The sequence below is a fragment of the Canis aureus genome, chromosome 9 (genome assembly GCF_053574225.1).
Source record: "Canis aureus isolate CA01 chromosome 9, VMU_Caureus_v.1.0, whole genome shotgun sequence".
Taxonomy (NCBI): Eukaryota; Metazoa; Chordata; class Mammalia; order Carnivora; family Canidae; genus Canis; species Canis aureus.
In genome coordinates this window covers 75,122,877-75,146,700 of record NC_135619.1, presented here as the reverse complement: position 1 = coordinate 75,146,700, position 23,824 = coordinate 75,122,877, and the positions used below count along the sequence as shown (strand labels likewise).

General features: G+C 67.7%; 1 protein-coding gene across 4 annotated transcripts; it reads right to left on the bottom strand.

The window, feature by feature from the left end:
* Nucleotides 1-103: 103 nt before the first annotated feature.
* Nucleotides 104-22,864, bottom strand: ASPG (asparaginase). Of its 4 annotated transcripts, none has more exons than XM_077910776.1 (16): nt 22,726-22,864; nt 16,860-16,968; nt 16,112-16,223; nt 14,140-14,265; nt 13,783-13,866; nt 12,698-12,824; nt 9,069-9,181; nt 7,916-8,098; nt 7,714-7,827; nt 7,090-7,206; nt 6,054-6,149; nt 5,708-5,871; nt 3,249-3,335; nt 1,206-1,305; nt 903-965; nt 104-321 (listed from the first exon to the last, which is right to left on the bottom strand). In XM_077910776.1, the coding sequence occupies exons 1-16, from the start codon at nt 22,805-22,807 to the stop codon at nt 301-303; spliced, it is 1,698 nt and encodes a 565-aa protein (XP_077766902.1). In that variant the 5' UTR covers nt 22,808-22,864; the 3' UTR covers nt 104-300. The 4 variants fall into 4 exon arrangements, with proteins under 4 accessions (XP_077766902.1, XP_077766903.1, XP_077766904.1 ...); XM_077910777.1 differs by having other exon boundaries at nt 12,698-12,806; XM_077910778.1 differs by lacking the exons at nt 903-965; nt 1,206-1,305.
* Nucleotides 22,865-23,824: the final 960 nt, after the last annotated feature.

The following is a 23,824-nucleotide window of genomic DNA, read 5'->3' as shown; positions in this document are numbered from 1 at the left end:
CCCGAGATGACCTCCTGGGGTGCCCTGGACCCAGAGCCTGGGCGCGACTCCCCACACACATACCCACAGTCCCGGGACCCAGAAGCACCCTCTGGAGCTGGGCTTGGGGACCGGGGGAGGGGGCCCCGGAGAGACTTTATTGCCACTCCACCCCACAAAGACTGTCTTGGAGATGGGATGGGACACAGTCCCCGCAGTGGGGGCACATCTCAGGCAGAGTCACCGGCCGGGGTGCCCGCGATCCCCTCCAGCAGGTCACAACCGGAAGTCGTGGCTTACACCGCAGCAGGACAGCTTCAGTCAGACACCAGGCAGGACTTCCTGAAAACGGGAGGTCTCCTGAGACCTCTCTCCCGAGGCCCAGGTAGCGAATGGGGCAAGGGCAGACAGACAAGCCCGGGCACCTCCCCGCGGGGGCCCAGCCTTCTGCAGGGAGGGACCCGAGGACCTGAGCAAATCGAGCCAGACTCAGGAGTCTTCTGGAGGCCCGGGGGATGGCCTGGCCCACCTACCCTGGGAGGCAGGGGGAGCGCCCGGCCCGGCGGGGGGGGGGGGGGGGGGACGGGGGGGGCAGGACGCGCCGCAGAGGGATCTGAGGTCCCCTCGGGTCTCAAGGAACTTTTTGGCTGGGGCCCTCCAGGGCTATGGGAGGGTGTGTCACAGAGTGGCCTGACCGGACAGCATGCAGGAGGCGTGAGTTGACCTTCCTCCGGGAAGCCCTTCCTGACTGCTCCCTCCGGGCATTTTCAGCTGGCCCAACGGGGGAGCTCTGCAGGCCTGACCCACTCTGACCCATCAGGCCTCTGGCTGCGGCCCCGGGACTGGCCCTTACACGCAGGCCCTAAGCCAGGGTCCGGCCTCATGGGGAAGCCCCAGTCCCTCGTGGGGCAGAGGAAACTCACAGGTGCCCCACCCTGGACGTGCTGCAGAAAGGTCACCACTTCCAGGTTCCCGGCCGCCTCTGCCTGTGGGAGGGAGCCTGTGACCAGCAGCAGGGCCCCTGACCGCCCCCCCCCGCCCCACCCCCCCGCCTCCCGCCCACCAGGATGCCTCCCCACAGCTCTGCCCAGGGAGGGGCCTGGGGTGGGAACGGAGAGCAGGAGTCTGGGCACTGGGGGGTAGGGGTGGAGGAGGGAGAGCGGGTGGAAGTGTCGGGAGGCCTTCCTGGAGGAGGTGGCCTAGGAGAGAGCGGCGCAGACACTCACAACAAGCAGGGCACTGCGCCCGTCGTAGCCCGGCCGCCCCAGGTCAGCCCCCGCCTGCCACCAAGACCGAAGGCCTTCAAGGTCGGCCCTGGCCGCCAGCCTGGGAGGGCAGAGCAGGGGAGCGGTCAGGGCCCCAGGCCGCTTCCACCAAGCCAGCCCCCGGCCCCAGCATGGGGGTCCCCAGCAGCGCCCCACGGCAGCAGGGTGGGAGCGCGGGACTCCCGGGGCCAGCCAGTGGCCTGGAGTCTGGGTTCACCCAGCGGGGGTGACGGTGACTCAGGTCAAGGGCACAGGCATGCACGCACTCACACAAGCATGCACACGCGTGCGCACATGCACACACACCCCACAAGGAGCGCCACGGGCCAGTTTCATATTTCACAACACAGCCGTCCTCGGGCGGGGTCGGCAGAGGCAGGAGGGAAGTGTGCGACAGCCCCGTGGCTCACACAGACACGCAGGAGACAGGGCCTGGGCTCAGCAGGTGGCGTGGGGGAGCGGAGCCCACCTGCCCCGGGGGAAGAGGAGGAGGAGAGGCCCTCACCAGGTCCTCCTCGCCCCCCGCCCCTCTCCAAGGAGCCCGCTCCCCACCCAGGGCCCGGGCAGGGAAGGGACCGCCGGCTGTGCCGACCCGGGGCAGGGGACGCTGGTGCGGGGGGTAGGGGGGCTGTCCCCCCAAAGGGGCGCCAGTGACTCCCTCCCGGGCAGGAAACAGCAGCAGCCCCCAGAGCGGCGCTGAGTTATTTCTAGGGTGAATCATGCTGGATGGCACCGCCAGCCCCTCCCAGACCTGTCGCCAGCCTCCCACACCAGCTCCCACACGCTCGCCTCTCGGCGGGGCCCCCAGATCCAGCCAGGCGGCCCAGGTTGGACGCGCCCTCCCCCAGGCAGAGCCCTGGACGCCGCGGGACCTGGTTACCACCGCCCCCCTCTGCCTGTTTCTTGCCTGGCCTTGCAACCCTGAACCAAGTCCCACGGAGTCCCCTCAGAGCCAAGGCTAGTGGCTGTGAGTGGCCCCCTCCCTGGCTAGGCCCTGGCCCCTCCCCTGCTAGGCCCTGCACCCCTCCCCCCACTAGGCCCTGGCCCTCTCCCCTGCCAGGCCCTAGCACCCCCCGGCTAGGCCCTGGCACTTCATCATGTCCAGGAGCCCACCTTCCCCTGCCACCTGGGATGGGTGGGGGCTGGGTTGGCCAGCAGGGTTTGTCCCCCGAGAGGCCTGAGGCAGGGGCCAGTGGGGGCTCTCCACCCCACCCCACATGTAGGACTGGGACCCCCAGGGTCGGCTGAGGCTGGCACCGAGGCACGGGGCTGGGGGAGACCGAGGCCGGGGCCGAGGAGGCCGGAGCTTCCAGGCCCTCTTCCCGTGAGCGCACAGTTCAGCCCGCCTCGCTCCCAGCCGGCCAGCCCGACAGCCACGGCCGCGACCCGCTCCCCACACTTCTGCCTCCAGCCCCCCAGCCCGGCTACCACCACCCCCGGCCTCGCCTCCTGGACAAGCCTCTCCTGACCTCCGCGCCTGTCTGCGCTCCGCACCTCGGCCCTCGGCCCTGGGGCTGCTGACAGGTGGGCCGAGCGCACCGCAGCACGGGGAGGGGGTGCCAGGGGTGGACGAAGACGCTGCGCTCTGCGGCCCCCGCCTGTCCCCCCGCCCACCGCCAGCACCCTCTCGGACACCTCCAGGGCCCCCCACTCCCCTGCCCCTGTCTCCCCGGGCCTGCTGGTGTCACCCAGGGCACCTGTGAGGTCAGAGGCCCGCCAGCAACGGGCTGTGGGGTGCCGGAGCAGGACAGCCGCTGACCGTGGTCAGTTTAGCCCATGGCAGGGGCCAGGCCCACTCCGGTGAGGCCCGTACCGGGGAGGACAGACTCAGGAGGCCTGTCACATCGCCTGAACAGTGTCAACCCCCGCATCTGCCCCAACCTCCAGCGGCCAGGCTGGCACGGGGTGGGGTCTCCTCCCCGGAAGCCCCCCACCCGGCTGGCTGTCCCTTCCTGGAGCCCCGTGCCTGCCTCCCGGAAGCACAGGTACACCTGCAGCCCTCACCTGCACAGCTCCGTCCCCGCGTCTTCCAGCTCCCGGGGGGACAGGCAGGCCCCAGCTGCCCGCAGCAGCCCAATGACACCCCGATGCCTGCCACGAGAGAGTGTGCTGACCGCCCGCCCAGGCAAGGCTGCTCCATCACGCCCCCGCCTCCTGCCCCCCGCCCGGGCCAGTGCCGTGCCCCTCCACGCGTGCAGGGACCTTCCCCGGACATGGCGGGTCTGCGGGGGGCGCCGGGCCAGAGGCACCCCAGCACTCGCCCCATGCTGGGGAGTCAGCCCCGGCTGAGCAGCTCCTCCGCCCACACCATGAGGCCTCTGCCATGGTCTCCCCCAGCCCCCATCCTAAGGGCCCAAGCACGCCCACGGGCCCCTGGGGGCAGCCTGGCCCCACTGCACACACCAACCAGGGTTGGGCCTGGGGAAACTGAGTCAGCTGGGCCTGCACTCTGCCCTTGGAGGCGAGGTGGGGACGAGACACTGGTGGATAAACGCAAACAGTAGGATCCCAGAGTAGGGCCCTGACGTCTGGGTTTCCAGAGGCTGACTGGCCCAGGCCAAGCCTGGAGCCACCCCCTGGGTGTGCGTGGGATGGGGCAGAGGGTGGCGGCTGGGTCGGGGTGGGGGCTTGTGCAGTGGGGGCCGGGGTGGGCAAGGAGAGGGAACAGAATGTGCAGAGGCAGACTCACACATGACTGCCAACCGGGTCCCTTCCCCCGCAGTGTCCTTGTACCATAAATTGCACGGTCATCCCACTTTTAGGAAGGCTGGAGAGGAGGGGGCCCTCCCAGGCCTGCCCTCCCCACCCCGAGAGCCCTCTAGGGCACAACAGGTCCAGGCCCAGGACTGAGGCCTGGAGAGCGAGGCTGGGAGACCGGTTTGGGGGGGGCTGCTGGGGGGCTCACACATGACTGCCAAACGGGTCCTTCCCCGCAGTGTCCTTGTACCATAAATTGCACGGTCACCCCACTTTTAGGAAGGCTGGAGAGGAGGCGGGCCCTCCCAGGCCTGCCCTCCCCCACCCCGAGAGCCCTCTAGGGCACAACAGGTCCAGGCCCAGGACTGAGGCCCTGGAGAGCGAGGCTGGGAGACCGGTTTGGGGGGGCTGCTGGGGGGTGGGGTCAAGGATGAGGAGGCGGACCGGACGGTGAGCTCATCACCATCCACCCACGACCAAGGACTCAGCCTGGAATCGCAGCCAGATCGCTGCAGCCCCTCACCCCCATCCTGGGAACCGCCTGGCCCCGTGCATGGGTATTGTGTGTGTGTGTGTGTGTGTGTGTGTGTGTGTGTGTGACGTGCCCCCCCCCCAAGGCTCACACACCCTCAGCCTCTCTCCGTGGGACTCCCAAGCACTTGCTGGCAGGCCGAGTGCCTTGGGGAGAGGACCCGAGGAGAGGCCAGGGGTCTGGGGACTGCGCGGATGCTAAATAAGCTGACAAAGGATTCAACACAGGAGCTGTGACTCCTTCCCGCCCCCTGACACAAGCACGGGCTCTCACACTGAGGTTCACGTGTGTACACATGCACACGCACGCACACACACATGCCAGGCCAGGACCGTGCCTTTAAAAACCAGGGTAAAAAACAAAAAATAAAATAAAATAAAATAAAATAAAATAAAATAAAATAAAATAAAATAAAATTAAATTAAATTAAAATAAAATAAAATAAATAAATAAATAAAAAATAAAATAAATAAAATAAAATAAAATTAAATTAAATTAAATTATAAAATAAAATAAATAAAAATAAATAAAATAAAATAAAATAAAATAAATAAAATAAATAAAATAAAATAAATAAAATAAATAAAATAAATAAAATAAATAAAATAAAATAAAATAAAAAATAAAAGCCAGGGTATAGGGGGATCCCCAGGTAGCTCAGCAGTCTAGCGCCTGCCTTCGGCCCAGGGCATGATCCTGGGGTTCCGGGATCGAGTCCCGCATCAAGTTCCCCTCAGGGAGCCTGCTTCTCCTCTGCCTGTGTCTCTGTCTCTCTGTCTCTCATGAATAAATAAATAATGTCAGGGGGGCCAGCTTGGGGGACGTCCCCCCACCCGCCGTGCTGGCTGAGCCTGCCCCCGAGGGCACCGGTGCCCATCCCCCGCCTAACACCTGGCACAGCGTAGCCTGCTTCACACCTATCACGTGCAGGTGCTGGGAACAGGGGTTTCTCCCCTTTCCCGCGCCCTCCAGCCTCACAGGTGTGTGTAGATGACTTGGGGAACACGCCCTCGACCCCTTGTGCTTCGTCCGTGTTTTTCTTTTCTAAAACTCTGTACCAGGGTCTTGCTGGACCTGCCTGGCCAAGCTGAGGGGTCGCCTCCTCTAGGAAGCCCTCCCTGTGTGGTGGGTGGGGCTCTCGGAAGCACATGTCCGCTGTGTCACCTGGCGGCCCTCTCCAAGGCGGCTCCACCCTGGCCCCCCACATGGTGCCCCGGCCTGCACGCCCAGGTACCTGCCCTTCACGGCCAGCAGCAGCGGGCTGAGTCCGTCCTCATCTCGGGTGTCCACAGGCACCCCCCTCTGCAGCAGCATGGTGACCGCCCCAGCCTGGCCTCGCCGGGCGGCCGCGTGCAGAGGAGTCTGACCGTTGAAGTTCTCTAGGCTCAGATCGCTGCCCTGGGGTGTCATAAAGGCATGCCACCTGCTGAGGGGGGCTGGGCGGGGTCAGGCGGCCATGGGAGGACGGGGAGGGTCGGGTCAGGGTGCACCCGGGAACGGGGCCTGGCACAGCCCGGCCGTCCTGCACCCCCGGGACTGGCGTGGCTGGGGCCGGCCCCCAAGGGGCGCGGGGGCCTCACCAGCTCCACGAGCGCCTGCAGCGCCTCCAGGTTGCCAGCGTGGGCCGCGGCACAGGCCAGACCAGGCAGCAGAGCGTCCCGCACGGCGTCGGCCTCCTGCGGGGAGCACAATGGGGCCTTCAGCACCTGCCCCGGGGGACATGAGGCCACCATCCGGCTCCGTCCTTCCCAGCCGTGTGCCCGGGGCAGGCCACCCACCCTCTGAGACCATCATTAGGGACGGAGAGACAATCACAGCAGGCACCCAGGGTGGGGGAGCGTGGGACGGGGTGCTCAGTCCCCCCACCTGGAAAGAAGGGCACGACGCCCCGGGCAGAGCTCCTATGGGCTGCCCACCCCATGCCGGGAATGCGCTGGGGCGTCTGGGAGCTCCCCTGAGGCCAGAGGGCAGGGAATCCCGGCGGAGGCCCCCGGGGGCAGCCCCACGCGTGGCCCAGCCCTCGCTCAGCCCAGCAGCCCGGGCCCGGCCGACACAGTCGCCCTAGCAATGGGCCGCACACATCCCAGCCCGTCTGACCGCGGCCTGTCCCCGCTGCAAGTGGCCGTAAACAGGACCGCAGCTGTCCGTGCCGGGCAGGCGGGAACGGCCACGCGTGGCGTGACCCCGGGAGGCACCGGGCTGCAGTGCCAGGCCCGGACGCCTCACCCTGAAGCAGCGCCCTGGCCGGGAAGGTGAAGGGGGCGTCCCAAGGCCAGGCTGCACGGCAGGTGCGGGAAGACCCTGCAGGCGGCTCCCCCCCTTCCAGCACCCAGGACCCAGGCACGTGGGCCCGCACTGGCAGTCGGCAGGCCCGGCCACACGCGATGGCCCACCGGGGGTGGGGCCACATTTTGCCCACGTCCACGTGCTGCGAAGACTCCGCTAACCCGTCCGGGCCCCTCCCACGTGCCGCTCCCCGCCTGAATCCCCGCAGACCGACCCTCCACGGGCCGGAGCCGGGCCACACCGTGCTTTTCTGCTCGCACTGGAACGACACTGGCGAGGGCTGGTGCCTGGCACGTCCAGCCAGGACCCCAGCACCCCACTGGGCAGTACCTGGCTCAGAGCGAGGAGCTGGGCAACCCCCCGGCCCAGCGTGCTGCAGCTCAGGGAGGGCCGGCGCTCGTGGCCCGTGGGCAGCGTCATCTCCCCGCGCAGGTCTCGGGCCAGCAGCTGGGGGAGGAGAGCGCGGGTCAGGAGTGTCTGCGGCCCCGGAGCCCAGACCAAGCTGGTGGCCGGGCACCCCAGGGCATGCGGGGAGGGCCGCCCTGGGCCCGAAACTCCCGACCCTCCGGCCCGAGCCTAACCCCAGCCCGGTCCATTCCACTAGCTTCGGTCTCCCAAGGGTCCTGTGGCCTCTGCCAGGCTGGCGGCGTCTGAGGGCCCCCGGGGAAGGGTGGGGGCTGAGGGGATATCCTGGGAGCAGCGTGAGGAGCCTCAGCCCGAGCCGGACCAAGGCTCCCCGAGAGAGGGGAAGAACAGGTAGTCTGGGCTTGGGGCTCGCAAGGGGTGGAGGGGGCCCCCGAGCCCCCGGGGAGGCCCTGCATCCCTGCCCCCCTTCCAGACCACGCACGCACGCCGCTGGGCTGGCTGGCCCCACCGTCTGCCTGAGTCGAACCCCTGCCATGCCCTGGAGCCCTCGCACTCGTGTCCCCACACCCACAGCCCAGCGGCGTGCACCTCCTTCCTGCCGTCCAGGCTCAGCCCCGGCTGGCCCAGCACATAGGACAGCTTGGCCAGCGCCGCCTCCGACGTCATGTCGAAGCCTGAGATGATGCCGGCGCCCGCCATGGCCTGTGGGCAGAGGGGTGCGAGCCGGAAATGGGTGCAGGGTCTCGGGGCCCATGCCCTCGCCACCCCGGGCCCCACTCCCCGCCCCCACCATGCCGGCCGCGTAGTCGGAGGTCACGGCGCCCTGGAGGCAGTGAGTGCAGTTGAGGATGAGGAGGCCTCGATGCGCCGCCGCCTGGAGCTCCCCCAGCAGCTCGGGCTGCGTGGGCCCGTTCCCCGAGCCGAACGTCTCCATGACCACGCCCTTCATGGGGGGCTGCAGGAAGGCCCGGACCTGCGGGTGCGACAGGATGGGGAGGCCCGGGCCTCTCGCCCCCGCAGCGGAGCCCACGGGCTTGTCTGGCACCTGCCCGCGGCCGAGGCTGCTCCCAGGGCCCTGAGCAGGCCCCATGGAGGGCCATGCGGGTCGCCCCCCGCCTCGACCCCCTAAGGAACGCCGGGTCCCCTCTGAAGGGTCTAGGCCGTGGTGTGTGCTGACAACAGAACGCCCCCCCGCCCCCGCATGTCTGTCCCCAGGGCCCTTTGATGGCGTCAGGCACCAGTTCACACACTGACCCAGGGCTCTGGGGCAGCACATGCCGAGTCCCGCAGGCTGGTGACAGGTGCCGGCCAGGCCCCCCGTGTGTGTGGACATGCCTGTGAAGCCACATCTGTCCACACGGAAGAGGGGCCAGGGTGCTCGGCAGGTCACAGCACTTGAGCAAGTGTCCTCTGAGCTGTGGTGCCTGCAGCCCCACCTCCCCGCAGCCTGGCGGTGCCTCTGAGACCAGCACCAGCACCTCCACGCTTGACCCCAGGGTGCCCAGAGGTGCTTGGAGCTCAGACACCCTCTACATAATGGCCACGTGGCCTCTGAGCCCAGTTCACACGACGGGCAGAGGCGGGCAGCCCGTGGCTCCGGGGTCGCCGGCAGGGAGCAAGCAGGGGACCACCAGGGCAGCCCCATCGGCCCCCGGGGAAGCCTGGACCAGGTGCCGTGAGTCCACAGGCATCTGCAGGGTCAAGCCCATGGGGCAAGTAAGGGAAGACTGGGCCCCGAAACCCAAGCTGGGGAGGCGGGGGAGGAGGTGGAGGTCCCAGGGACGCCTCAGCCCCCGAATGGCTCAGCCTTGGCCGTGGAGGCTGAGGAGCTTCAAGCAGTTGCTGCCCCCTGCGTGCCTGAGGTGGGTGACGGGAGGGGGTGGGAGGGCAGTGCCAGGGAGCCACGGGGGCGTGGGGGGGTGCCGGGCTGGGCGGGTGCCTACCAGGGCGGCGGGGATCCCGGGGTAGAGGCGCAGCAGGCCCACGTCCCGCTCCATGCTGCTGTGCACGACCAGCCGGTCCTTGCCTCGGGCCTTCCGCACCAGCTCCCGGTTGACTGTGAGGGCAGAGGCGCGCGTGGGGCCCGGGGGCCTGCGGACAGCCAACACGGGTGCGGCGCCTCGGGCCCTCTGCGCTGCCCGGTCCCCGCTGGCCCGCCCCGGGCCGCCCTGCCCGCCCTGGAGGGCTCCAGCCTGTGCTCGGGGCCCAGGGCCCCCGAGTGTGCAGGAACGGGCGGAGCGGCGTGCGCACGGGCGTGGGGGGCAGCTGCAGAGCCACACGCCGCGCGTGGTCCTGCGTCCTGGGACGGGTCCAACCGTCCAGCCTCGCCGGCCCCTGACCCAGCCCCCCCGCCCCGCCGCCCACGGCCCAGCAAGTCAAACAGGCAACGAGCGAATGAAGAAACGAGCGAGTCTTCCGGACCCCTCAGCTTTGGGGAAAGAAAGCCTCCATCTGATTGACCCCAGTCTCGGGGGCCCCGTGGAAAGTGGAGAGGCAGATATCGGGGTCAGTGCCCCTCAAACTCACCGCATGGAGGAGTCCCCCCTGGCCGGGCTCCCGCGGGTCGGGGGTCACTGCTCCGCCAGGACCGAGCTGCGGAGGCCCCCACCTCCGTGCATCCCGCTCCGGGTGGGGGGGTGGGCAGCAGACCCCGCCTGCGAGCCCCTCAGGAGCCCGGCTCACCGCCCCCGCTGTCCATCCTGGGCACAAGCCCGCGCCGCTCGGGGCAGAGGCCAGGGGACGATGGCCTCAGGGGACACTGTTAAAGCCTGTCCGAGGGGGCAGGGGCCGCGTCCAGCGCAGGGCCCCGCGGCGGGGCCGGACCACAGTGCCAGGGAGGGGTCTCGGGGAGCCTGCCAGGGTGCCTCCCTACCCCCACGGGGGTGTCAGCCTGCCCACCTCCTGCTGCGGCCACCAGGGCAGCTTGCATGTGACGACAAAGCAGGGACCATTCCGGACCCAGGCTGCCCCCTCGCGCCGCATCCTGGGGGCGCAGGGGGCCGGGCAGCAGGAGGGGCCCCGCAGCGACCGTCAGCAGGGAGAGGCGGCCTGTAATTTAGGGCCGTGGGACCCATCTGGGCGAGCAGATAAGCCGGCGGCGGGGTGGGGGCGCTGCCACCCGCAGGAGTTATGGCCGCAGAGGGGGGCTTATGGAGACAAAGCGAGCCCACGTCCCCGAGAGCCGTGGAACCCCAAGTCCCTCCCCTGGGGGAGCAGCATAGCGTGGGGTGCAGACCACCCCCCACACTCTGTAGGTGGCGACCGAGCCCCCTCCCTGTGTCCCCACAGCCCATGGGGCAGACCCAGCACCATCACACGCCCCTGGACCCCCCACCAAGCCCTGTCTACACTGGCCTCACAGAGGGAAGAAAAATGCAAGGGAGAGTCCTGGCTGGGCTGGCGGCGTCTCCTCCACCACCAGCAGCGGGAGAGACGGGGTCGCCCCTGCCAGCCCCAAGGTCCCCTGTGCCGCCCCCGCCCCTCCCCGGCGGTGCCACCAGCCCTGCGCTGGGCAAAGCCTGTGTTTCTCAACACCAGGTGCCCGAGGGCCCCGGGGCCTGACCGCCACCCTGGGGCAGCGGGGCCGAAGGTTCTCACACCCCGCACGGGCACCCTGGCCCGCGAGCAGCGATCGCAGGGGGCCGGGGGCCTGGGGCTCCAGGGGCGGCCTCAGCCCTGCGCCCACCCAGCTGCGGGGGGGCCCAGCCTGCCTCAGCGTGCCCTGGGCCCTGCGGCCTGCCCGGGCTTGGTACGGCACAGACAGCCCCGCCACCCCGGTGAGCCGCTCCGCGCCTGCCAGCGGGGTGCGTCCCCGGAAGCTTGGCTCCCGAGCCCCAGATGAGGTGTGACTCAGTCCCCACGGGGGAGCCGGGCCTGCAGCGCGGCCGCCCACTGCCTCGTGCCCACCCCTTCCTTCCTCCGCGGCCGGCACCAGGGCAGGAGGGGCCGAGCACCCCCACTGCCCCCCAACACCAGCAAGGAATCTGTCCACGGGGCAGCACATGGGCCATCTCCTCTGGGAGCCCCCCCCGACTGCTCCGGCCCTCAGCAAGCAGGTGGACGCCCCCCCCCCCCGCCCCTAGAGCCCTCCCATCCACCTGGGGGCTCTGCCGTAGGACCCCTGGAGGGCCCTCGCAGATGGGGGGGTGAGTGCGGGGAGGGGGTACAGGATAAAGCCACCAGAATGGGGGGCCGGGCCCGGGCTGAGCGGACTCCTCGCTGTGGGCTCCCTGTGCCTCACCTGCCCACCCTCTGGCCTCCTGCTGCCCTGGCCGGCTGCGGCCTCACAACTGCCCAGCGAGGAGCCGGGTCCTGCGCATCACCATGCTGGGATTCCACGTCCCCCTCCAAAGGCACCGGGGGCTTTTGGAGTTTCGTGACCAGCCTGCCCGTCCCAGGAAAGGGCCTGCTTCATCATCTGCTCTCCACGGACGGCCAGCAGCACCGGCCAGAGCACCTCCCCGCTCTTGTCCCCATCACCAGCCTTCCCGGAGAGGCTCCTGCCCTGCAGCCCCTGCCGGGCCTGGGCCTGGCGCTCCTGACCCCGTCTGTGCGGGAGCCTTCCGGGAAGCCCCCCGCCCTAGGAAGTCAAGGCCCTGGGACCCACGGCCCCTCTTCCCGGGGTCTTGATCTGTTCCTCCTCATGCGGACATGGGGGCTGCCGCATGGAGACCCCCAAGGGCTCTTCTCGTGCCAGTCTGCTGGAACTGCCCCCACAGGCCGGCCCCAGCCAGGCCTAAGCCCAAGCCGCGCAGTCCAACCAGAAGGGCCACCTCAGCAGGCCTTCGAAGCCCGAGAGCCCCCAAAGCAAGGCTGGTCCTGCCCGGCCCCGCAGCCCCACCCCCCACGGGGTCTCGGGACAGGATCCCGCAGCTGCAGGGCGGGGACAGATGCCCAGGCCGGCATAAGGCCCAGGACCTCCCGGCTCAGTCAGGGAGTGACACGGGGCACACTTGGGGGCTGCTCTTAGGCGCCAGGAGTGGGAGTGGAGGGCCGGCCAAGCCCACCGTGGACCCAGGGAGGGGCCAGGAGACCACCGGGGACACCCTGGCAGGGGGGCGGACACCCTGGGTGGAGAGAGGGCAGCCCTGGAGTGATTCCCCTGGGGCACTGAGCTCCGGACCAGCAGCCCTGGCTGAGACCAAGGTCCGAGGCAGCCCTACACCCAGGCCCAGGGGAGGGAGGGACGGGGCTCCCGGGGGCTCCCCAGGGGCTGGGCTACCTGCCTGGCCTGGGACAAACAAGACTCCCAGGAAGTCCCAGGGAGGAGGTCACGACACAGGAGCCACGTCCCAGGGGGGGCCAAGGTGTGTGGCAGGGTCACAGATGGTCACTGAGAGGGATTCCTGGGCTCGGGGTCACATGGAGGGCAGGTTCCCCAAACCTGCTCCTCCCCCAGCCAGGTCATCCCCTGGGACCTCGGGGGGGGGGGGGGGGGGGGGCCCACAGGCCACCCCCTCTGGGCAGCCTGACTTCGCAGCCCAGGGCAGAGTAGAGCGTTGTGCTCCCTCCCATTCAGGGGGTGCCCCTCCACCCCAGACATCTCCCGGCCCCAGCTCCGCACCCCACTTACTTAGGACGTCAGTGCCCACGACAGCCAGAGGGGGCAGGTTGGGGGAGCAGAAGGCCGCAAACCTGCGCGAGTCCACCTTGGTCACTCGGTTGCCCCGAAACAGCTGATTCTGGAAGAACAGACAGACCTGCGGGGGGGGTGGGGGGCAGAGGCTCAGCGCGGGGGAGCCCCTGTGCCCCGCTGCGCGGTGAACAGCCTGCAGACATCTCGGATGGGCCTGCGGGGAGCGGGGCGGGGGTTGGCCTCACGAGGGCCCGCACCCCTCCCCTCCCGGCCCCCGCTGCCCCCACCCCTGCTTCTCCGGGAGCTCCTGGTGAGCTCAGCCCGAGGTGCAGAGACACCCCTCCCCATAGCGCTGTGGTCCCAGCAGGCCCTGCTCTGGAGCCCGGGGGTGGGGGTCCTGGTTCTATCCCCCAACTCTGAGCAGCCCCAGAGCTGCTCTCCCGGGGAGGGGCGGGGGCACCCTGGCAGCGAGATGGTGAGCCGCACTTCAGTGAAGCCCCCTCCCCGGGGCTGGGGCCCACCTCCCAGTACTGGGTGCCCTGTAATGCAAAGGGTCTTGTAAGGTGTCCCTGCGCCCCCACATGAAGGGGGAAAACCAGCTCCGCAGATACACCCCGAACAATCTGCCTATACAGAGACTCACCTGTACACACGCATTTAACGTGAATGTGACCTGGGGGGCCTGGGAGGCCTCAGTCGGGGAAGCGTCTGCCTTGGTTGGGCTCAGGTCGTGATCCTGGGGGTGCTGGGATGGAGCCCCACATCGCGGGGGGGCCCCCTGCTCAGCGGGAAGTCTGCGCCTCCCTCTGCCCCTCCCCCTCCTCCTCCCCCTATTCGTGCTTTCCCTCAGAATAAATATATAAAATCTTTTTTTAAAAAAACCTCCTAACAGCAGCATTTCTGGGAAGTAAAATGTGGGTGGCTTTGTTTCCTGCTTTCTTTATTTTCTGAAATTTTCTATGGTGACAGCATGTGTCATTTGTAAGACAAAAGGCAGATCTTTGAAACCCTGTCGACTCTTCCTCTGCGTGTCCCACCAGTCAACCAGACCCCCCACCGCCCACGCCAGGGAGGGGGGGTACCTCGGGGATCACGTACTGGCCGGCCATGAGCAGGGCCCCCAGCAGGTTCTCTCGGCCATCGTTCCACAGGGCGTGGATGGGCACCTGGGGGGAGGCCCAGGGAGGGTCTGAGGCTCACCCGGCCCCGGAGGGACACCGACAGGGCAGCTGGACAAGGCTGAGTGCTGGCCATGGACCCGTCCCGGGATGCCAGAGCTGGTGCCTGGCGGCCAGCCCACGCGGAACAGGCACTGCCTCGCGGAGCCGCAGGGCTGAGCAAGAGGCCTGGGGTCTGGCCCGGGTCCCCCATACCGCTGACTCCCCCTGCGGCCTGGGGAGGGCAGGCCCTCATGCCCACCAGCCAGCCTGGGCCATTACCTGGGCGCCAGTGAGGACGACGGTTTTCTGCAGGTTCTCCAGCACGAAGGAGAGCACGGAGGCCGCGAAGGCCATGGTGTCAGTGCCGTGGATGACCACGAACCCGTGGTACTGCTCATAGTGTCTCTGAGGGGGGCAGCAAGCTTAGGTAGGCCTCCTCTGGGGGTGGGCCTCTTCCTGGGGACGGGCAGCTAGCTGGTCCCCTCCAGGGAAAGGAAGGAAAGGGTCCCAGATGCCCAGGTGGGGAGTCGGGGGGCTCTGATGGGATCCTGGTCACTGCTGGAAAGCAAGCCCCTGCCTGGAGACCCAATCCTCCGCGCCCTCCCCACACGCAGGACAGCTTCCTTTCCCGACTGCGTGAGAGGCGTGGGCCTGGGGGAGGTGGCGTCTCTGGACACTCTCCTAGGATAGGAAGGTGTGCTCTAGACTTCTGGGCGGCATCTCCTCCAGCTGATGCCTGTCAGGGCTCGCAAGGACACTGGTCAGTGGAGGACCACACCAGAACTCAGCTCAGGGCTCCTGGAGAGCCCCTGGCTGTGTGGCCACTGGCTCGAGGGCAGGTGCTGCAGGGCTGAGTGAGCCTGTGAGCCCGTGGTCCAGCGGGAGGGCCAGCCGTGGACCCAGGACGGGCGCAGGGCGTAGCCGGTGCTGGGAGCTGCCAGGGGACCTGGGAGGCTGGCTGGAACAGGGCCTGGCAGGACGCTGGTGTGCAAACATAGGGCAGAGTCCTTCCAGGTACAGCAAAGTCTAGAAGGTGCTCCCAGGCACTGGCCACCTCTGCAAGGACATCCTCTGGCCAGCACCTAGCAGGAGCCGAGGCTGGGCCTCAGGGCGCGGCTGGCCCAGGCTATGGATCCCAGGGGCAGAATTCTGGGAACCTAAGGGGTCAGGCCCTCCTGAGGGGGCGCACCCTCCATGCCCATTGAAAGACCAAACCAGGCTGGCCCTGGAACGAGGGTTGCCGAGCCGAGTGGCGGGCTGGGGCACCCTCTGCTGGCCACCCGGGGCACTGCTGCAGGCCGGTCGCCAGGGAGTCTGCACGTGGCTGGACACTGGGGCAGGACAGCAGCGCCCGAGCTCAGCAAAGCGGTCAGGCCCCAGCCAGAGGATGCTGCTGGCCACAGACCAGGGAGACTGCCCCGGACTATGGCCACAGACATGCCCACTGTCGGCTAGTCCCGTTCAGGAACGTCAGGACCAGACCCAGGGCTACACACTATCCTGCTCACAGTGCGAGGGGATGTGCCCAGGAAGCCGCTCTCCCCACTAGGGCAGAAGAACACAAGCGTGTGGCTGGGGCTCGGCTGCAGCGGAGGGGGACCTGGGTGATGAGCCACCGAGGCTCCCTAAGAGGTGAGCATTTGTGGAGAAGTGGGGGGGAATAGGGGAGGGAGGGGTGCGAGGACGTGGGAGGCAGTCAGGTAACAGGGCCAGGCTGGCGCAGGAAGGGGGCTGGAGATGATGAGGTTGGGCGAACAGAGAGGAAAGTGAGGGGCGCTCTCCAGCAGGTAAGGGGGCCACACCGGGTGCCGCAAACCACGGGACCGCACGGGGTTCTGTGCCCGAGCCTTTAACGGACTCCAAATCCACGAAGTCCCCACCTTCAGGGTGGACCAGGCATGGAGCTTGCCGACCTTGGGGAAGTGGCGAGCGTCCCAGCCCAGGAGGCTACCAGGACAGCTGTCCAGGACATTTCCTCACCAGGAAAGTGGACACGGCCCTTCCTGCCCGCTCTCTGCTCGCGGGGGGGGGGGGGGGGGAAGAGCCTCAGGAGCCTCGCAGCTGAGATGTGACCCGAGGACCCAGCACTTTCCTGAAGCTGCCATTCTCGGGCTTTCCCAAGTCTCAGGCCAGGCGGGCAGGTCCCACCCCGCAGAACCGGTGAGAGCTTCTGCAGCATTGGCCGCGCCACCCTCAGCCCCGCCCACACCCCAGCCCCGCCCGGCCCGGCCCAGTCCGCACCCTCAGCTACCTCGATGGTCTGGGCAATCTGAACCCACTCGGTGATGGTCATGTCACTGGAGTCAAAGAGGGGCTGGCACTCCAGCACCGTGTAGATGACTCTCTGGTCAGGGCTGGCCGGCCTGCGGGAGGCAGAACAAGGGCTGCCCCCACCTCCCTGGCCCCCACCGTTCCCGCACCCAGCCGGCCCCTGCCCCGGCACTTCCCAGTGGGCTCGGCAGCATCCCGAGTACTGCGCCCAGCCTCCCTTCCACCCGGAGTCCCCAGGAACACGGACCTTAGTCCTCAGGAGTTTTAAGGACCGGCCAGGACAGGCTCCTAACAGTATGTCACCTTTCCAGAACCAACTTTGAGAGTGCGGCTGGGCCTGGCCCCAGATGGGCCAGGAGACGCCCCGGAAGGAGAGGCTCCGGCAGGAGGGAGACCCCTCTCAGCCTGACAGCCGTGAAGGGCACCGGGTGGCCTTGGCCGGGAGCTCAATAACAGAGGGGCCTTCACACTAGGGGCCAGCCCCTGCCTCTCTCCACGGGCTTGTGTCCCCACGTGGCCGGGGCCAGGACCTGGAGACCCCCCAGGTGGCAGGCGGACCCCCAAGGTGATGGGAGTCCAAGGCTCACTTGAAAGGGGAGCATAAGAGAACATCAGTGACCACAGCCTGCTCCATGGGCCCTGCGGGCACCATCCCATCTCAGGATGGCTCTACCCCTACGACAGCCAGTGGTCACCCCTGCCTGGGACCCCAAGGAGCCCACACTCACGGCAGCACCAGGGTGTCCTCAGGGAGGCCACAGGCCCGGGCGTGCTCTTCATCATGGAACATGGGCAGTGTCCTCAAGACAGCGGCCAGGCCCCTCCCGGGGACGAGCACTGTAGGCAGAATCCGGGTTGGGGGGAGTGTGGGGTCAGGGGCCAGCAGCCACCGCTAATGCCTGTGACCACTGGCTCCTCCTCCTCCTCAGGACATTTTCCCAACATGCAGGGGGCCAGGCCCAGGCAGGGCTCAGAATCCCGGGCGACTCCACCCCGAGCCTGCCCCAGCGCACCCCGTCTCCGGGGAGCCCACACTCAGCCGAGCTTCAGGGGCCCGGCCCTCTCCCCCCTTCTCTCACAATGCAGCCCAGCGCACCCACACTTCCTCCCCCACTTCCCAGGATGCCCCCACTAACTGCTGCCTGCAGACGTACTGCTGGCTCTGCCTGCAGGTCCTTGGCCCCTCGCCCTTACACCCAGCAGGTGCTTCACCCCAGCTCAGGTCACACCTCCAGGAAGCCCTCCTTGACCTGCGGGCCCTGGTGCCCTTTCCACGTACCCCCCGCCTGCCCTTGCTCCCTTGCTGGACGGCATGTGACCCCTCAACAACCCAGCCCAGGCCCTCTGCCCGCAGCCTCCATGTCCCGCAAACATGCCTCTAAGGCCCTGGGCAGAAATGGTGTTGTGTTTTAAGAAAACCCTAAAAGGTCACTGGTGTGTTTCCTAGAAACAACCCCTGGGCAAAGGCTCCGAGGCATCAGGGTCCTGGCCTTTTGTCCCACCCTGCTCCTACCAGCACCATGACCTTGGACAGGGCAGCGAACTTCTCTGGGCGTCTGCCACGTGCCTGGCTGAGCACAGTGACGAGGACAACAGGGTCCCCCTCGGCGAGAAACAGCCCGAATCAAGCAAGACCTCCCAGAGCAGGGTCAGTGGCCGCTGGTCGCCCCGGGCCTCAGCTGTCCCCCCACTGCTGCTCAGCTGGTGAGCACAGCACCCCCTCCTCATCTCCCGCGCCCCGAGGGCCCAGGTGTCAGCAGGGCTGGGACCCCACGGGCAGGGCGGGGTGGGGGGGCGAGTCTGCGTCCGGGCTGGCTCCGGCAGTGGCGGGATTCAGCTCCACGCGGGTAGGACGGCGGCTCGCTGCCCCCGGCACAGGGATGGGGCTCGGCTTCCGGGGGCCACCGCCCCCGCCATCCGCCCCCCCCCCCGCCGTCCCCCACCCCCGCTCCCGGGCTCTCACGCGTTCATCTCTCCGCCTGGGCCTCTGCCTCGTGTCTTCCCTTCAGGGAGCCCGGAAGCGTGGTCCCCTCCCCAACAGGACACCCTCCTAGGCCACGTGAGCGCCTGTGTCCCCAGCAGGCTGGGGGCCAGGCTCCCCGCCCCGAGGACACTTAGGGAGAGCGGCTGGGCATCGGGCCCCCCGCAGCCTGCCCTGCAGCTCCGGGCCGCCCCCAGAGCCGAGCGCTTAACCCGTTACCCCAGCAGCACACCCCGTCTGTGGGCAGAAGCCCGCCGACTCCAGGGTCAGCAGGACTGCTCACGCTCCCCCCAAAGCCCCCCCCATAGTCCACCTGCTCAATCCCAGGCCCCAGCTCCCGCCAGCGCCCTGGCCGGCACAGGCTCACTGGCCCCTCGCGTGTCCGTGGGTGTCTGGTGCCATCTCCGCAGCCGGACAGGGACCCCAGGGGGGGCACTCTGAACGACTGGCCCCGTGCGCACGCACCCCAGCAGGAGCTCCGCACGTGATTGCTGCAGGACGAAACGTCACGCCCGCGGGGCTCAGTAGACACAGGACATGGGTGCAGGACCGCCACCAGCCTGGCCCCCCCAGGCACCCGAAACTGAGCACGACATGTGTCCGCCTCCACAGAGGTCCGGACCCGCCTGCCCTGCCAGCAGTGAGGACAGAACTTCGGATCCCGGGCACCAAGGAAGGCCGCCAGCCCCCCAGGCCCCACCCCTGGCGGCCAAGCTCCCCCACCCCACCCGCAGCAGGCTGAAAAGCAGCCCCCAAAGGTGTCCACGTCCTGATCCCCAGGACCTGAGTGCGGCCTGAATGCAGAGCCTTCACGGATGTGATGCAGTTAAGAGTCTGGACGTGGACATGACCCTGGATTTTGCGGGTGGGCCCTAAGTGTCCTTCTAAGCGGGAGCCGAGGGACACTGGATACGCGGAGGGGGCGGCCACAGGGCAGGACAAGGCAGAGAGAGGCATGAAGACCCCGGCCGGGAAGCCTGCAGTGATTCGGCCACAGCCGAGGGCCCAGGAGGGACGGACGGGCCCTCACCCCGCCATGTCAGACCCTGCCTACAGCACAGGGGGCCACCCTCTCAGTCACTTGCTGGAGCAACCCCAGGACACTCACACGGCCACTTCCAGCTCCTTGGGGTGGACGGTGCGGGGGTGTCTCTGCAAACTGGGGTCCGTGTACGGGGCAGGTGAGGTGGGGACACACTTGCTCTGGGTTTCATGGGACAAGCGCGCGTGGGGTCACCTCCCCCTGCAGCCAGGCAGCGGTTGCCAGGGACGTCCTGCTGCCGCCAGGTGGGAAGGGGCAGGGCCTCAGGGCCCGCAAGGGCAGGACTCCGCTGCGCCCCCAGGGAGCATGTGGGCAGCAGAGGCGAAAGGGGCCCAAGTAAAGGACGCTCTCCTATCCTGTTCTCTCTGTACGAAATCCTGCCCGGCACTGGCCTACCAAAGGGCTTGGGAAAACGTGCAGCCAAAAACCCAGTGGGGGAGCAGCTAGGAGAGAGTGTCAGGACATTAAGGAACAACACATTTTTCTGGGTTTTGTGATATTCTTGGCTTTTTAAAACTGGTGATTTGGGCAGCCCTGGTGGCTCAGCGGTTTAGCACCGCCTTCAGCCCAGGGCGTGATCCTGGAGACCTGGGATCGAGTCGCAAGTTGGCTCCTGCATGGAGCCTGCTTCTCCCTCTGCCCGTGTCTCCGCCTCTCTCTCTGTGTCTCTCATGAATAAATACATTAAAACTCTTTTTTAAAAAAATTAAAATAAAATAAAACTGATGATTTGTTGTGATTTCCTTAATCGTTCCAAGTAAATATCCACTTTCACAGTGAACTCTGATTTTGTGACTTGTATTGTTGTTCTCAACAAGCCCCTGACCCCCAGGCCCCTCTAAAACCAGAACCTGTCTCGCCTGGTCTCGTCCTGGGCCACACAGACAGGCTGCCAGGCCCCGGCAGAGGCTCAGCTCCTGCCAAGCCTCTCGTCTGTAAGGGACGGGCTGCCCCCAGGACTGCAGGTCCCCCTAGAACTGCCTGCTTAGGCTATAAAAATGTGATCTTGTGAGCATGTGAAAGGAGGTCCAGGCCGAGGGCTCCGAGGACTGCGGTGACCAAGAGGCTGTGGACATCAGCCCTTCCGACAAGGCTTGGCTGTAGGACGACCTGCAACCCCCTCCCCACTGCGCCCCAGGCTGTCCTGGCACCTTCAGATCCCGGCCCCAAAGCTCTGCTCATCCTGCTATGTCTGCAAGCGCCTGCGAGGGGCAGGGGGCAGGGGGCAAGCAGGCAGGGTCACGCAGGCCTCTGATGCGGCTCGGCCTCGGGCTCGGTGTTAGCTCTTGACTTTGCTTTCGTGATGCCCCTTGACCTGTGACATCTCTGCTGAGCTCAGAGGGGATGGGGTCAAGGGGTGTCCCTCGCTTCCACGGCCCCTGCCCTCGGCTTGCGGTCCTGACCTTTGGCAGGGTTTGGACACGCGGCGCCGTGTGCCCTGTGGGCCACTGTTTACCAGCAGGCGCACAGACGCCAACAGTGACGATCCAAACAGCTCTGCTGTGGCTGGCCTGTGCCCCTCGCCGCCCCTCGCCGCCCTCACCGGGCTGGAGCCCCGTCAGCAGTGCCAGGCGAGTTAATCATTGATGCTGGCCCCGATCGGAATTCCCGGGACGGGCCTGGAGTCCCGAGTTCAACAAGCCGAGCCCCGGAGCGGGGCTCGGAGAGGGCAGGGCCGTGCCCGAGGCCCTCAGAGTGCAGCCTCATGCCCCTGGCCTGGCGCCCCCATCCATCTGCATCTTGCTCTTACCCTGGCCTGGGCTGCTGACCTGAACCCTGGACATCTTTTCACTCTATACTCTACATGTTTTTTGCCCAAAAAATGCCAGTAGGAGATGTGCGTCCCTCAAGAACACTGAGAGCTAGTCACGGACTAGAGCAGGCCCGAGGACCCTGCCTGGTCTCAAGGGCCAGGGGCTTGGGGGTTGCACGACCCTAGAGGGACAGCAGGGACCAGATCCCAGGCCTCTTCCTCCTTTGTCCTCTGGGGCTTAAGCCTCGGGCTCCCTGAAGCCTTCCTGATGAGGAAGGATTGGCAGCTGCCGCGGGGACAGAGGACGCAGGTCACACAAAGGCAAAGCCTGCAAGGAGCCAGGACATGCGCTGTGGCTCCCAGCAGACAGGCGCCCCTGCCCCGGGGCGGGAGCCCCCTGCCCCCCAGTCAACAGCTCAGAAGACCAGCTTCCCTGCCAGCTAGGGCAGGCTGGCTCCTCCGAGCTGGCTTCCCAGCACAAGAAGGCGCCTGCCGACCTCGCCTTCCGCAGGCCAGAAGGCCGCAGTGCCAGAGCAGGCTGAGGGATTCTGGAAGATTCCTTCCCATCTGGAAGCCGACCCCCACACTCTTTCTTGAGTCAAGTCTCTAACTGACCTTCTGAACTTGTGACTTTGCAGCGTCTTTGAGAGAAGCAGCACCCGTGGGAGTGAGCCCAGGGCTGCCCCGGAGAACCAGGGCAGGGAGGCACGATGCCATGCAGGTGGGACAGGGTCGGAGTCCACCTGTCCCTGCAGCCCAGACCCCTGGGAGCAAGCGTTGAGCTCAACAGAATCGCAGCTGACCACGTGCCAAGCCTGGAGGGGCAGTGTCCGGGGTGGGCTCAGGGCAGCTCCCCCTCCCGGGCCCTCCCTCTCTCCCCCACCTGGGTCCAGGCCTCGTATCCTCAAGGGAAGCCTGGAGCCACACGCAGGGTCCTGCCCGCACGGCCGCCCGCAGCCCTGGGCCTCCTCAGCAGACCTCAACCACACGCCGCTGCTGCTTTAACATCAGCCCTTCTCGGGCCCGTGAGGGCTGAGGGACCACAGCAACATGCTGCAGGTGGGGTGTCACCCGGGGGGCCCTCGAGGCTGCACAAGCTCTGCCGCGAACTAACCAGGTCGGGAGCACAGCAGCAGAGGGCAGGCCCCAGGCAGCCCAGCGGGGAGCCACGGGCAGGGTGGGCGAACAACCACGTCCCCCGGCCGAGCCCCTCCAGGACAGGGCTTACGCAGGCCTGAGTCCTGGGGCCCACACCAGCGGCCCTCGAATGATGTCACAGATGGAACAGCAGGGGCAGGTGAAGGAAAGCAGCTGTCGGAGCCACCGACGAGGCGCCAGTGGTGTCTGAGCAGCTGCTTCCACGAGGCTGGGGGCTGCCCAGGCCCGCCTGGGGTAGGGGGCATCCCGCACAGCACAGAACCAGGAGGAGCCTTTGGGGACGGTGCACGCCGTTTCCCACCGTCCCGTCCCGGGTCCCGGGCGCTGCTGCGTCGCCATCCCCCCAGCCCTGGGGGCCCTGCCTCACCCCCCAGCAGCAGCCACCTCCACGGGGCAGAGCCACGTCCTGCACCTGACCCTCCGTGGGGGACGGTGGGTTCCGCGGGGGAGGCCGGGACAGCCGTCCTGAGTGTCCGGGCAGGGGTGGGACAGAAGCCGGGGGCTTCCGGGGGCTTCGGGGGGCTTCGGGGGGCTTCGGGGGCGGGGTGGCAGCTACGGCGCCGCGGAGAGGGGCGGGGCCGGCCTGGGGAAGGTCCGGGCCAGGGCGGGACCCCCTCCCCTCCCCCTCCCGCTCCCCCTCCCCCTCGGGGCCCCGCTCACCGCCCCGCTCGCTCCGCATGCCGATAGTCCCGCCGGTGTAGACGGCCAGGAGCCGCCGCTCGGGCCCCAGCGCGCGCGCCATGCCGACCCTGCGCCGAAGGACCGAGGGGCCCGAGGGGAAGTGGGGGCGTCCGCGGCGGGGGGCCGGGGCCGTGCTGGGGGCGGGCGGCCGCGGAGGGCGAGGTGCGCCTGGGGGCGGGGCCTGCGGAGGGGGCGGGGCCTGCGGAGGGGCGGGGCCTGCGGATGGGCGGGGCCTGCGGAGGGGCGGGGCCTCAGGGGGCGGGGCCGGCGCGGCCCGGGGCTGTCGGACGCCCGACCTGTGCGGTGGCCCCCGGGGCCTGGGTGGCCGTGGCACGTGACACAAAAGCCTCGGGCCTTACGGTTGGCCGCCCGCCCCTCCGGGCAGCGCCCTGGGTGCTCCAGCAAAGGCAGCAGCGCCCACCACACCCTGGGCAGCGGCGCTCCATGGGGGTGGGGGTGGGGGTGGGGGTGGGGGGCCGGCGGGAGGTGCAGGGAGGGGACCCCTCCGGCCTAGAGCCCTCCCCCTTCCCCCCACCTGGAGGGCAGGGCGGGCTGGGCGGGCTTATCTCCGAGGGATTCACCCAGGCCAGCCGCGGGGCTGCTGGGGACCACGCCCGGCTTGCAAGGGTGGGGGAAGCCCATTGTCTCGGGAGAGCCCGGCCCAGGCCGGAGTTTGGCTCCAGGGAAGCTACTCCGATAACTGCCAACAATGCGAGAGTAATTCCTGTCTAAGCACCAGCGAGTGGATTCTCTGCAGTCGCCCCCCGCCCCGAGGCTGCCGTCTGCCATCCAGGGGTCCCACTGGTTTCCTGGGCCTGTGTGTCCACGGACAGCAGTCACTTGGGGGTTAGGATTCCCGGAAGGTCCTCACTTTAACCTGACCCCCCCCCCCTTTTTTTATTGATTTATTCATGAGACACAGAGAGAGAGGCAGAGACAGGCAGAGGGAGAGGCCGGCTACCTGCAGGGGCCCCAGGGTCACGCCCTGAGCCTAAGGCAGAGCCACCCAGGCGTCCCAACCTCATCCCCTCTTTACAGGCTTGTCTCCAAATACACAGGGGTCAGGGCTCACCCTGTG